The following is a 13,591-nucleotide window of genomic DNA, read 5'->3' as shown; positions in this document are numbered from 1 at the left end:
TGAACCGAGATCCTTTGGCTTTGCAGGCAAACACCTTAACCACTAAGCCATCCATCCAGCCCATATGTATTGTTTTTATTTATTTGAGAGAAAAACAAAAGGCAGAGAGAGAGAGAATGGGTGCACCCAGGGCCTCTAGCCACTGCAAACAAACTCCAAATGCATGTACCACCTTGTGCATCTGGCTTATGTGGGTCCTGGGGAATCAAACCTAGGTCCTTTGGCTTCGCAGATAAGCTCTTTAACTGCTAAGCCATCTGTCCAGCCCTGTTTTGCTGTTATTTATTCATTCATTCATTCATTTATGAGAGAGAGGCAGAAGGAGGGAGAGAATGTGCCCACCAGAGCCTCTAACCACTGAAAACTCCAGACACATGTGCCACTATTTGCATCTGGCTTACATGAGTACTGGGTAATTGAACGTGGGTCCATAGGTTTTGCAGGCAGGCACATTAACCACTAAGTCAACTCCAACCCCTGTTTTGTGGATTTTGAAACAAGGTCTCGTGTATCCCACGCTGGCCTCAAATCTGCTGTGTTAGCTAAAGATGACCTTGAACTTGTGACCCTCCTAAAAGGTGCTCAGTGGCTCCCAGTTATCAGGCAGCTCAGCTCTGGAATGTTCTCCCTCCCCAAGTCTACCCCCCCTTAATGTCCTCAATGCTTCCCTTCAGCTGGTATCCCCACTGTCTTCCATCACTCCTTTATCTCCTGCCTAGTTGTCATGTTCTGTCCCAGCAATCTGATACACTGGGGACGAAAGGAGACCACAGATGCTGGGCTTCTGTCTTTGTCAGCAGAATGAGTGGGTAGCATAAGGACTTGGGGACCTTCAAGAGAATCAGTTTCCCAGACCCACCAGCAATAAGAAACCCAATTCTAAACTGTATAACCTTGACATAACCAAGAAATAACCCTCTTCATCTGCCAAGGGTACTCTGAAAGTTAAAAGTGATGTTGTTGGGCTGGAGGGATGGCTTAGTGGTTCAGGAGCTTGCCTGCAAAGCCAAAGGACCCAGGTTCAGTTCCCCATTACCTATATAAAGCCAGATACACAAGATCGTACATGCATCTGGAGTTCCTTTACGGTAGCTAGAGGCACTGACGCACCCATTCTCTGTCTAATGAAAAACTAAATAAAATATTTTTTTAAATGGCAGGGCTGGAGAGATGACTTAGCAGTTGAGGCACTTTCCTGCAAAGACAAAGACCCAGGTTCAATTCTCCAGGTTGCAATAAGCCAGATGCACAAGATGGTGTATGCAGCCGGGCATGGTGGTGCATGCCTTTAATCCCAGCACTCAGGAGGCAAAGGTAGGAGGATTGCCATGAGTTCGAGGCCACCCTGAGACTCCATAGTGAATTCCAGGTCAGCCTGGGCTAGAGTGAGACCCTACCTCGAAAAACAAGAATTTAAAACAAACAAACAAAAAAAAAAAAAGATGGTATATGTGTCTGTAGTTTGTTTGCAGTGGCTGGAGGTGCCGGCATGCCTAGTCTCTCAATAGGTGATTGATGATTAATCTGCCTCTTTCTCAAATAAGTAAATAATTTTTTTTTTTTATTCAAGAGCAGTAGACAGAGAGAATGAGTACACCAGGGCCTCCAGCCACTGCATATGAACTCCAGATACATGGGCCACCTTATGCATCTGGCTCATGTACTTTTTAAAATATATTTTATTTATTTATTTAAAAGAGAAAGAGAGAGGGGCAGATAGAAAATGGGCACACCAGGGCCTCTAGCCACTGCAAAAGAACTCCAGATGCATGTGCCACTTTGTGCATCTTGTACTAGGGAATCAAACATGGGTCCTTTGCCTTTGCTGGCAAGCACCTTAACTGTTAAGCCATCTCTCCAGCCCATTACGTATTTTTTAAATGACATTGTTGAGGGGCTGAGGAGATAGCTCGGCAGGTAAAAGCACCTGCTGCACAAACATGACAACCCAAGTTTGATCTCCAGCACTCTATAAAAAGCCAGGTGAGCCGGCGTGGTGGCACATGCCTTTAATCCCAGCACTTGAGAGGCAAAGATAGGAGGATCGCCATGCTGCTGGGCTTCCTGGCCAGCCAGTCTACCTGAAAAAATGGGAGTTGCAGGTTTAGTGAGAGACTCTGTCTCAGGGAAATAAGGCAGAAGAGCAACAGAGGAGGACACCCAATGATGTCTCCTAGCATGCACTGATGTGCTTTCCCCCCACAAAAACCACTTTTTGGAACTGAGCTTTTGCTACCTTGTGTGTGAAGCCACATTTATTGTTAGCACCAGTCTCTCGCCAACTGAGTTAACCAGCCAGATAGGAAGCCACATTCTAAAAAATGAATGAGGGCTGGGGAGATGGCATGGCAGTTAAGGCACTTACCTACAAAGCCAAAGGACTAAGTCTCAGTTCCCTAGGACCCACCTAAAGCCAGATGCGCCAAGCGGTACATGTGTCTAGAGTTTGTTTGCAGTGGCAAAAGGCCCTGCCGTGCCTATGTACAATCTCTCTTTCTCTTTCTCTTCCTCCCTCCCTCTCTCTCTCTCTCTCTCTCTCTCACACACACACACACACACAAAATAAATATTGGGGGGAGGGGTTGAAGTAGGGTCTTGCTCTAGCCCAGACTGACCTGGAATTCACTGTAGTCTCAGGCTGGCCTCAAATTCACAGCTAGCCTCCTACCTCTGCCTCCAGAGTGCTAGAACTAAAGGTATATGCCACCATGCCCAGCAATAATTTTTTAATTAACAGAGGGGTTTGGGAGATAGTTCAGTGATTAAAGGCATTTGTATGCAAAGCTTGCCCACCCAACCCAGGTTCAATTCTTTAGCCACCCATGTAAAGCCAGACACAAAAAGTGGCACAATCACCTGTCATTCCTTTTTTTTTTTTTTCAAGATAGGGTCTCAGTCTAGCCCAGGCTGACCTGGACTTCACTATGTATTCTCAGAGGGGTCTTGAACTCATGTGATCCTTCTACCCCTGCCTCCCAGCTCTGGGATTAAAGGCATGTGCCACCACACCTGGCTTCTTGTTGTTGTTGTTGTTGGTTGTTTTTTGTTTTTCGAGGTAGGGTCTCACTGTAGTCCAGGCTGACCTGGAATTCACTATATAGTCTCAGGGTGGCCTCAAACTCATGGTGATCCTCCTACCTCTGCCTCCCAGTGCTGGGATTAAAGGTATGTGCCACCACGCCTGGCTTCACCTGGCTTTTTGGTTTGGCATTCCTTTTTTTTTTTTTTTTTTTTTTTTTTTTGAGGGAAAGAGAGAAAAAAGCAGCTAAAGAGGGAGAAAATGGGTGCACCAGGGTCTTCAGCTGCTGCAAACGAACGCCAGATGCATGTGCCACTTTGTGCATCCACTGGGTAATCAAACCTGGGTCCTTTGGCTTTGCAGGCAAGTGCCTTAACCACTAAGCCATCTCTCCAGCCCAGCAGTCCATTTTTTAAATATTAACATAGGGAGGCTGAGGCAGAAGGAGTATGAGTTCAAGTATATCCTGGGCTGTATCATCAGACCCTTACTCATGGGAAAATTCAAAACAGTGCTGGGCATGTAGCTCATTTAGTAGAACGCTTGCCTGCCTGTCTTCAAAGAAAGGGGCCTACAGGGCTGGGGAGAAGGCTTAGCACTTAAGGCACCTGCCTGCAAAGCTAAAGGACCCAGGTTCAGTTCTCCAGGAGCCACGTAAGCCAGCTGCACAAGGAGGCTCATGTGCCTGGAGTTCGTTTGCAGTGGCTAGGTTTCCTGACATGCCCACCACCCCCCTGCCTGCCTCTTTCTCTTTCTCAAATAAATAATAATAATAAAATCTTCAAACATTTAAATTGAGAAAAGGAGGAGGGGTCCTAGAGGTTTAGCTTACGGATAGAGTACTTGTCTGACTTGCATAAGGCCCTGGGTTTGATCCGAGTACAGAACAATAAAAAATAAATAAAACATAAAAGCAACAAAGCAGCAGGTGATTGAATGACTTTCTCTGGGTTGGCTCTTTTAGGGAGGGACATTGCTTGGGCCCCCAGACTCTGTGGTTGATGTGGGGAGCACAGAAGTCACAGAAGAGATCTTTCTGGAGTACCTGTCCTCCCTGGGGGAGTCTCTGTTCCGGTAAGGATGCTGTGGTGACCGATTGTGTCTGTCTTCCCAGCTAACTAGATAATTGTTCCCCGGAGGGTAAGACAAGGTCCTGCTCAGGTGCATCCACTACAGGCCTGGACCGACCGGTCATTGCTAATGAATATGAAGAGAAGGTAGTTACTGTGCTACGAAAAGAGCCCAAATTTGTTCCAAAGCAGACATTCCATCCCAGCATGCTTTCTGCTGAAACTGTTAGAGGAAAGAAAGACTATTCATTCCTTCTGATAAAAATCAGTAAGTACTGTTCTCTACCTGTGGTGGCCAAGTGCTTTTTCCTGAACATCAAAAACAAGGTTTGAAAGCTGGGTGTGGTGGCATATACCTTTAATCCCAGAGGTAGGGGGATCACTGTGAGTTCAAGGCCACCCTGAGACTACATAGTGAATTCCAGGTCAGCCTGGGACAGCAAGACCCTACCTTGGGGAAGAAAAAAAAAGTCAATTTCAGTAAGGGTTCAGTTCTAACCCTAGAGTGTAAATGAAAAGATTCTGAAACTGTGGAGGAGCCATCTGTTTTCAGCTCACCCTTTCCTTGTGGACCCAGACCAGCAGTCCTCACCCTCAGTCAGGCTCTCCTTCCCACCCCCGGCTTCTGCACAAATACTTACTGGCCTTCCAAGTGTCCTCCAAACTTTTCTCACATGTACAGAGGTGAAGCCTACAATCTCTTTGAACACAACTGTAACACCTTCAGCAACGAAGTGGCACAGTTCCTAACTGGGCGGAAGATTCCTTCTTACATCACCGACCTGCCCTCTGAAGTTCTCTCCACGTAAGTGTCCTCTCTGTTTCTGCCCCTGCTTAGCCAAACTTAAAAATCTCCATTTGAGGCAGAGGCAGGAGGATCAGGAGTTCAAGACAAGCCTCAGCTACATAGTTTAAGACAAGCCTAAGTTGCATGAGACCCTATCTCAAAAAGAGCAAACAAGCTGGGCGTGGTGGTGCAGGCCTTTAATCCCAGTGCTTGGGAGACAGAGGTAGGAAGATGGCTGTGAGTTCAAGACCACCCTGAGACTACATAGTGAATTCCAGGTCAGCCTGAGCTAGGGCAACACCCTGCCTCCGGGGGCGGGGGGGAGCAGCAACAGAAATCTCCATGCACACCCACACTCCCTCCCTGACTAGCAGAGTCCTCCCAACCAGGCGGACCTGTCCTGGGCAGGTTCTCCCACAGAAAGCCACCGTTCTCCCCGCCCACCGTGTGTACCAGTCTGACCTCCACCCTCGGAATGAAACCAACTCTTCTTTACCTAAGTGCCACCACAGAACTTAGAAACCCACTTGACAATGGCTTTAGTATTTAGGGAATATCCTGATGTATAAAGCACATCCTTCCCCAGAAGTGCCCATCTAAAATGCAGTTAAGTGGACTCCAGAGAGGAGGTAGAGGAGGTCAGAAAGACAGTGCACTTGTGTAATTGTTTTTCTGTTACCCCATCCTGAGCCCTTTGACTCCCTTAAAGACCAAGTTCTACATGTCCTTGAACCTTACCATGCAGACAGCCCTCAGCAGAGGTTTATAAAGACACTTTGTGGTCCTCTGCCACTGATGTAGTCCCAGCCCTGGAAGGGCCTGTGGGCCATCATCCAGATGATGTTATCCCCTCAAAGGACACATGCTTCCAAAGACATCTCACCCCCAGCCCTGTCTCTCTACTGTTGATTGCATCAGGCAGCCATTGCACACTCCAAGGCCATGTCCATGTGCTGCCTGTGACTCAGTTTCTCCTGAACTAGCATCCTGCCCAGCAGGGATCCCGGCGGGTTTAGCTAGATCTGCAAGAACTGTTTTCACACCTGAGCAGGAACTTCACAGGAAAAACATGCATAGGAAACAAAATTGGTGGGGAGCCCCAGTCTCCCAGACCTGAGCTTGCCTGCCTATCCTCTGGTAGGTGTGAGAAACTCCACAGCTACTGAGAAATGTAGGTTACATGACCCAGAGCAAACTTGAGTAGCTGGAATGTTCTGACTGCTGTTACTTAATGGGTGGAGTTAGTGACCTGTCTAAATCAGTGGTGCTAGTTCTAGTATTGAGTACTCCCCTTCCTTGACCTTAGGGATGATTTTCAAAAATGGCATTATCAACCTAAAGTGGTACTGCATACCTGTACTCCGAGCCCTTGGGAGGCTAGACAAGAGGATCACTGTGAGGCCAGCCTGAGTTTCAAAGTGACTTCTAGACCAGCATGGACTACACAGTGAGACTCTAATCTCTGGAAAATAAAACAAGCAAATGAACAAAACTGACATCATACTTTGAGAAACAAAGCTGGTGCTTGAAATATGTTATGAGCTACCTTATTTAAGGGTGCAGCAATCTTGAAGAAAAGTCTCCAGTATTTGCAGTGACTTTTCTAGCTAACAGGGGTTCCCTGTAGAAACTGGCATTCACACCTTCTGGCAAGCTGCCTTCGGTCAGTTTTTCTGACTGTTCATTTGCTCCATATGCTCAGTTCCTAGAAGCATCCAGTGGTGCATGTCCTGGCTCCTGACTCCATCATCGTGACTTCCTCCTCCTCCTTCTGCCTCAGACTCCTAGTTTCACTTTCATTTTAATATTTACTTATTTGCAAGCAGAGAGATACAAAGAGAGAGAAAGAATATGGGTATGCCAGGGCCTCCAGCCACTGCAAACAAACTTTAGATGTATGTGCCACTTTGTGCATCTGGCTTATGTGGGTACTGGGGAATCAAACCAGGTTGTTAGGCTCTGGAGGCAAGAGCCTTAGCCACTGAGCCTTATCTCCAGCCCCTTCACCTTCATTTTTATCTTCCCAAAAGAATAATAAATACAGGGCTGGAGAAATGGCTTAGTGGTTAAGGCACATGCCTGCAAAGCCTAAGGACCCAGGTTCAATTCTCCAGATCTCACATAAGCCAGATGCACATGGAGGCACATATGTCTGGAGTTCATTTGCAGTGGCTGGAGGTCCTGGTACACCTATTCTCTCTCTCTCCTTCTCTCCCTCTGTCTGTCTCTAATAAATAAATAACAATTAAGAATACAAGTAAGCCAAGGTTTTGGCATATGCCTGTTTGGGAGTTGGAAGCTGGAGAATCAGGAGTTCAAGGCTAATCTCAGCATTATAAGGAACAAAAGATAAAAGTACATCGAGTACACAAAAAAGTTTCCTGTGATGACCAGAATGTTCAAACCACAGCTCAGCAGGCCTTAGAGGTGTCAGTAATAAGAAGATAGTGCCCATGGAGGAGAGGACCCCTGGGAGTAGGACATAAAATGGTTATTTGAAAGGTGTTCTCTGTTATGAGCTGTTACTATAGCTTGTAAGGAGGAAGAGTTATGCTGGCTCACAGCTTCCGAGCTTTCAGTCCATGGTCACTTGGCCCTATTACCTTTGATGGCAAAGCAGCTCATCGAGGTGGGGATCACTGGCCAGGACGCAGAGAAGGAAGAGAAGAGAATGGGTCTCATTTTCTCCTTGAAGGAGAAATGACTCCATGCCTGGGAGACCTTCCACTAGGACTCCCAATTAAGTTTCCTCCATCTCAAATGCTTCATAGGCTGAAGGTTAAGTCTTAACACCTGTACTTCTGTGGAACACTTCCCAAACCACTGCCTCTTCAGGAAGATTTGTGTGTGGTGGTGCTGCCTTGGGCACTATCCACGTCTACTTCCTGTATGTGAGCAGGCCATGCCCCAGAGCTCCCCTAGCTCACCTCTGTTTTCCCACAGGCCCTTTGGACAAGCACTTCGGCCTCTCCTGGATTCCATCCAGATCCAGCCTCCTGGTGGGAACTCAGTGGGCAGACCCAACGGCCAGAGCTAACAGGACTGCACGGGACCGCCTGCCTCTCCAGGGCTTTTCCTTTTTAAACAAAACAAACCCTACCAGATTTCTATTTTATAATTTTACATCAGAGCTAACAACCAGGGGATGGCTTTTTAAATTTTCCAGGGAAGGAGATCATCAGGCTGCATGTAGGACAATGCTGCTGAGAACAGAACAAAATGCCATCCCTTCTAATAGTATTATACTAATTTATTAAGGCTGTCTTGTCTGTGAGTTCACTTTTGACGCTGTTTTCTAAGCGTCCTCCACACTGGAGAAAGGGAGGGTGTTTAAACAGAAAGCAAGAGGCACAGTTGGGGGAGTCCTGGCCTGGACTTTCTTTCCAGAGAATGCCCACACTTTACCCAGGTTGCCACCCAGGTGAGTTTGACAACACCCATGATCCTGAAGCAGTTCCTCTTGAGCACATGGGACCAGTTGTAGGATGGTTAACCCAACTAAGTGAACTCTTTAGCCACAACTCTCCCCTCCCCTGCCCCGGGCAGTGCCATGGGGCCAGGGCTGGAGCAGCCAGAGCCTCAGCATCAGAGGAGAGTGACAGCAAGGATCAGGCCAGAGAAAACAGGATAAAAGCCATTCCTCCTTCCACCCAGGCTGATTGCCAGTCCTCTGCCATCAGTTTCGGAAAGCCTGCCTTGTTGCCCGCCCAGGAGCTGCTCTTCCTCACTGTAGCTGACCTGTCACGGTTCATGAAGTCCTGGGCTGCAGCAGCAGGGACCCAGGCCTTTGGTCTGCAAATAATGATGTCGGTGATTTACAAGTGGTCACTAGACCAGCTCCCCAAGCCAGTGCAGTGTGCAGCTAGGAACCAAGGGGACATGTAGTAGAAAGAAAATGACACAGAATCAAAGTGGCAAGAAAATTTTGAGTTGTCTGGAACAAGGACTTTCAAATTATTCTAAATGTGTTTCAAAGATAGACATTATCTCTGTTGTCATTCTGATTTTCAGGAGTCATACTTGGGCATTTTCCCAGTTATGTGCTGCTAGGAGCTCATAGGCAGGGAGCAGTCTGGAAGTCTGACCTAGAGAGACGCTGATTCCCTTTCTCCATGTGAGCCTCCACCAGCTAGATGTGGAGAGTAACCATGGAGGAGGGATGCTGAGCTGCCAGGTACCTGAGCCTCGGCTCAGCGTCCTTGAGCTCATGGCTTCCTGCCACTTCTGAAACTGGAGCCCAGTTGCTCCTCCCTGGAGTAGGGGCCTTTCCTTCCTGAAAAGCTGCTGCTCCAACTTGCCCATCCCCTGCTGTCTTTGCCAATAGCCATAACAGTTGGCATCGTCAGGGTGTCTGGTAGAGGAAAGGATGTCATTCTGCCTTAGTGATTGCCAGTTATCTGACCTGGGCCATGCCCAGTTGAGGTGTCAAATGACATTTTGAAACATATTGGAAGTCTGGGGGTCAAATTAGCAAGCAGGTTTTAATTCTCAAAACCTATTGCCAGTGTGTGTGGCAATGATACTAAGTGAAACCAACAAGGATGGTGTAGTATTGTCCTAGCAGGAGAGAACAGGGCCCAGGGAGAAAGGGTGTCAAGTTGGGTTTCTGGGCAGGTGTAGGTTAGTTGGGGCAATGACTGCCTCCCGCCAAAGTCCCTCTCCAGGGTGCCTGGCCCCTCACTTTCTCCCTGCTGCCAACCTCTGCTTGCAGCTCTTCCCTCCAGCCTGAGGGTGCAGGGCTTCCCTCTCCCAGGTCCAGACTCGTCTGGTCTTGCACCTCCCAGCAGTGACCCTCAGACCTGGTGATACTCTGAGGTGTTTGCCTGTGAATTTGAGTCACTTGACTCCTTGAACAGCAAAGCACCCCTTCATGCCCAGCTGCCATCTGTGCCAATGCCTGGGCCCTTGGGCTGGTGAGGAGCTCCGCAGGAAAGTGAAGTCTGCCCCTCTGTGTAAGCCCCTCTGTCACCAGAAGCCCAGGCTGTGACCTCCAGTCCCACCCTCACATCTCTTTGTCCCAGTACCTCAGGAGCATACTGTTTGTGACCAGCTGACTCCACCTGAGCCTCTAGGCAAGCCGAGTAAGAAATGAATCATGTACTCATGTCACACAGTGGACGCCTCTGTAGAGGTCCGTTGATCTAAAGGGACAGGAGGGGGAGGGATGAGGCCATCATCCTCTCCCACACAAAAGCTTGTACCTTTGAGATTCCTTCATAATTTTCTTGAAGTCAAACTAATAATTGTTTCTAGTATGGAGGTGTTGCTGGATTTCATTGGTGTTTTTTCTAATGCAATAAACTCATTTCTGCCTGCTGCGTTTAGTGTGGTGCTTGAATGCCATCTGGGTGCATGTCCAGCACAGTGCAGCCCAGGCTTCTCCATCCTCTTCCCTCTGAAGAGTCTGGAAGTGCCATCTTGTTGGATGAGCCAGGATAGTGAGGAGGAGTTACTGCTTTTGTCATTGATCTGTAGAGATGAAGAAAGGGCCTAAAGAGAATGCTACTTTAGTTTACGGTCATACCACCATGAATGCACCTGATCTCAGAAGCTAAGCAGGGTCAGGCCTGGTTAATTCTTGGATAGGAGAATCCTATTTTACTGGGCATTGTGGCATATGCCTGTGTGAGAGTGTGACCAGCCTCAGCTACATGGTTTCTCAAATAAAATTTAAAATAAAAGCCAGGTGTGGTGGCACACGCCTTTAATCCCAGCACTCAGGAGGCAGAGGTAGGAAGATCACCATGAGTTAGAGGCTACCCTGAGAATAGAGAGTGAATTCCAGGTCAGCTTGGGCTAGAGTGAGACCCTACCTTGAAAAACCAAAAAATAATATGCTAGGCTTGATGGCACACGCCTTTAATCCCAGCACCTGTGAGGCAGAGGTAGGAGGAGTGCTGTGAGTTCAAGGCCACCCTGAGACTACATAGTGAATTCCAGGTCAGCCTGAGCTTGAGTGAGACCCTACCTTGAAATAAATAAATATATATATATATGATAAAAATTCTAAGGTCTTCCCCTAAGGACCTTGGCCATTAGTGGGAATATGACCTTGCCTTCCACGAAGTAATCACTTTAAGTTTTTTTCCCCTTATTTGCGAGAAAATTGGCATGACAGGGTATCTAGCCACTACAGTACAACTCCAGCTGCATGCGCCACCCTGTGCATGTGATTTTACTTTGGTACTGGAAAATTAGGTACTGGGCCCCTTGGCTTCGTCGGCAAGTGCCTTAACAGCTAAGCCATCTATCTCTCTGTCATCGTGTCCCCCTCCTCCCCTCCACCCTGTTTGGTTTCATCTGTGGTCCCAGAAGATCTCTCCACCTTGCCACAGTGACCTTATAGAACCAGGTGTTGGGTTGGTGGACAGCCCAACAGGCTGAGTACTTCCTGGAACTTCTAGATGTGCCAACCTGACGAGAAGTTTCTGCGGATCGAGTGGGCCAACTTCCAGTGAGCGCCTTACGTGGGCCCAGCCTGGGCTGGTATTTTCCCATACAACAGATCAACCGTGGTGTCTGGTCTGCAGTCAAGGATGAAACCAGAGCAGAGAAAGCTAATTCAGCTAATGCATGACCAAGGCCACCCTTGAGCCCAGGCCACCGCCTCATCACCACTACCACTGAGATAGCATTGAGGCACAGCATTTCTCCATTGTGCTCTTCTGGCTCTTTCCAGAGGGCACAGAGTAGAGGTGGCTTTGCTAGAACGTCTGCTTCTTGGGAGCTGAGAGGGTTCTCAGAAGCCCTTGAGACCACCTACTCATCTCACACAGCCAAGCAGAAGTCCCAGCTTTGCCACTCATGCCACCTATCAGTGTGATGCCAAGGACTAAATGGGAAGCATTTTGTTCAGTACCTGTCACAGATCAAATGCCCAGAGAACATGAGGCAACTAAGGCGCCTTCTAAACCACTGGCTGTAGCAAATGCCTCCTTACTGCTGGGACAAATCCCCCAACCAGAGGCAGCGAATGAGAGGAAAGAGTCTGTCAGGCTTACGGTCTTGAGGGCAGCAGCATCATGGTGGAGAAGCATGGCAGCTGGCTCGGGTCTTCACATGCCAGCCACAGAGAGACAGCAGGAGGGAGCCCAGTGGGCTGGACTAACCCCAAGGCCCACGTCCAGCAAGGCTCCATCGTTGGGGGACCAAGTAGGCTTAATTACAAACACTTGAGGGTGGGACATCTTATATTCAAACCACCACAGCAAGGATTCCCTCAACCCGGTGCCCATGCAAAGGCCCAGGCCAGGCCCCTGCAGAGGACACTAGGAAACCCAGCACCCCAGGTGTGCAACCACCTTCTCAAAAAAAAAAAAAAAAAAAGCAGAAAGTGGGTGTCTTCCCCTTAGACTTCGTGACCTCTGGCTCATCAGTCTGAAGGGAGTTCATTTAACCTAATAACCATTTTCCCTGGGAGTGACTGCAAATCAGTGCTGGATGGTGCTTGGTGGAGCTGACAACGTAGTTAACAAAACCCTGCCTAGACGGATCATTTTCTAAGGATATGACATGTAGCCTAAAAGATGTGGCACACAGATGTCAGGGGCCGGGTGTCATTCCAAGCAGAAGGAACAGCCAATGAGGAACGGAGGAGGCTGAAATGAAGCTGCAGTGGCTGAGCTGGGAGAGGGGACAGGGCCATGTGGGTCATGGGAAGCGGGAGAGAGACTATGGTTCTGATGTGCTGCTGACAGACTCGTTGGGGCGGGAGGTAGACGGGGCAGCAGGAAGCCTGCGAGGAAGGCTGTGCAGTCTGGTGAGAGGCAAGTGTCCTGAGTAGCTGCCAGAGTCACTAGATCTACAGGGAAACCTTAGATAGGAGTCTGGAGCTCAGGATGCAGAGGGACACAGCAGCTCCTTTGAAACATTCAAAGACCAGCCATGGGACCATGGGCGCGTCCCCTGCCTCCGTGAACTTCACATCTTTGATTTGAATGGTATGCTCAATAAGGCTTTTTTTTTTTTTTTTCAAGGTAGGCTCTCACTCTAGCCCAGACCTGGAATTCACTATGTAGTCTCAGGGTGGCCTTGAACTCACAGTGATCCTCCTACCTCTGCCTCCCGAGTGCTGGGATTAAAGGCCACCATGCCCAACATGTGTTTTTTTGTTTGTTTGTTTGTTTTGTTTTGTTTTTATGGACCCAGGCACGGTAGAGCAAACCTGTAATCCCAGCACATGGAAGGCAGAGACACAAGGACAGCCATGAGTTCAAGGCCTGACTGAGCTACTGAATGAATGAAACATTGCTTCAAACAAACAAACAAAAAAACTGTGAGAGAAGTATCAAGGCAATATGTATTTGGAAAATGTAAGCTATCGCTGGGCGTGCTAGCGCACGCCTTTAATCCCAGCTCTCAGGAGGCAGAGGTAAGGAGGATCATTGTGAGTTCGAGGCCAGACTGGAACTACAGTGAGTTCCAGGTCAGCCTGAGATACAGTGAGACACTACTTCCAAAACTTATATATAAGGGCTGGAGAGATGGCTTAGTGGTTAAGCACTTGTCTGTGAAGCCTAAGAACCCCGTTTCGAGGCTCAATTTCCCAGGAACCACATTAGCCAGATGCACAAGGGGGCACATGCGTCTAGAGTTCCTTTGCAGTGGCTGGAGGCCCTGGCGCGCCCATTCTCTCTCTTTGTCTGCCTCTTTATTTCTCTGTCACTCAAATAAATAAACAAAAATAAGCAAAAATTATAAATAGCTGAGTATGGT

The 13,591-nt window shown here is 48.3% G+C and overlaps 1 protein-coding gene across 2 annotated transcripts in view; it reads left to right on the top strand.

The window, feature by feature from the left end:
- Window positions 1-10,194, top strand: part of Desi1 (desumoylating isopeptidase 1) — a 30,649-nt gene extending 20,455 nt beyond the window's left edge. The window contains exons 3-5 of one of the 2 annotated variants that reach the window (XM_045153269.1): window positions 3,984-4,093; window positions 4,675-4,894; window positions 7,820-10,194. In XM_045153269.1, coding sequence (XP_045009204.1) covers window positions 3,984-4,093; window positions 4,675-4,894; window positions 7,820-7,913 — 424 coding nt within the window. In that variant the 3' untranslated portion in view covers window positions 7,914-10,194. The remainder of the gene's footprint in view (window positions 1-3,983; window positions 4,094-4,674; window positions 4,895-7,819) is intronic. The other variant, XM_004650349.3, reaches the window with a different exon arrangement.
- Window positions 10,195-13,591: the final 3,397 nt, after the last annotated feature.

Source organism: Jaculus jaculus, chromosome 6 (assembly GCF_020740685.1).
Source record: "Jaculus jaculus isolate mJacJac1 chromosome 6, mJacJac1.mat.Y.cur, whole genome shotgun sequence".
In the NCBI taxonomy this organism is placed as follows: Eukaryota; Metazoa; Chordata; class Mammalia; order Rodentia; family Dipodidae; genus Jaculus; species Jaculus jaculus.
Note: the sequence above shows the minus strand (reverse complement) of the source record. Positions and strands in the feature narration are given on the sequence as shown.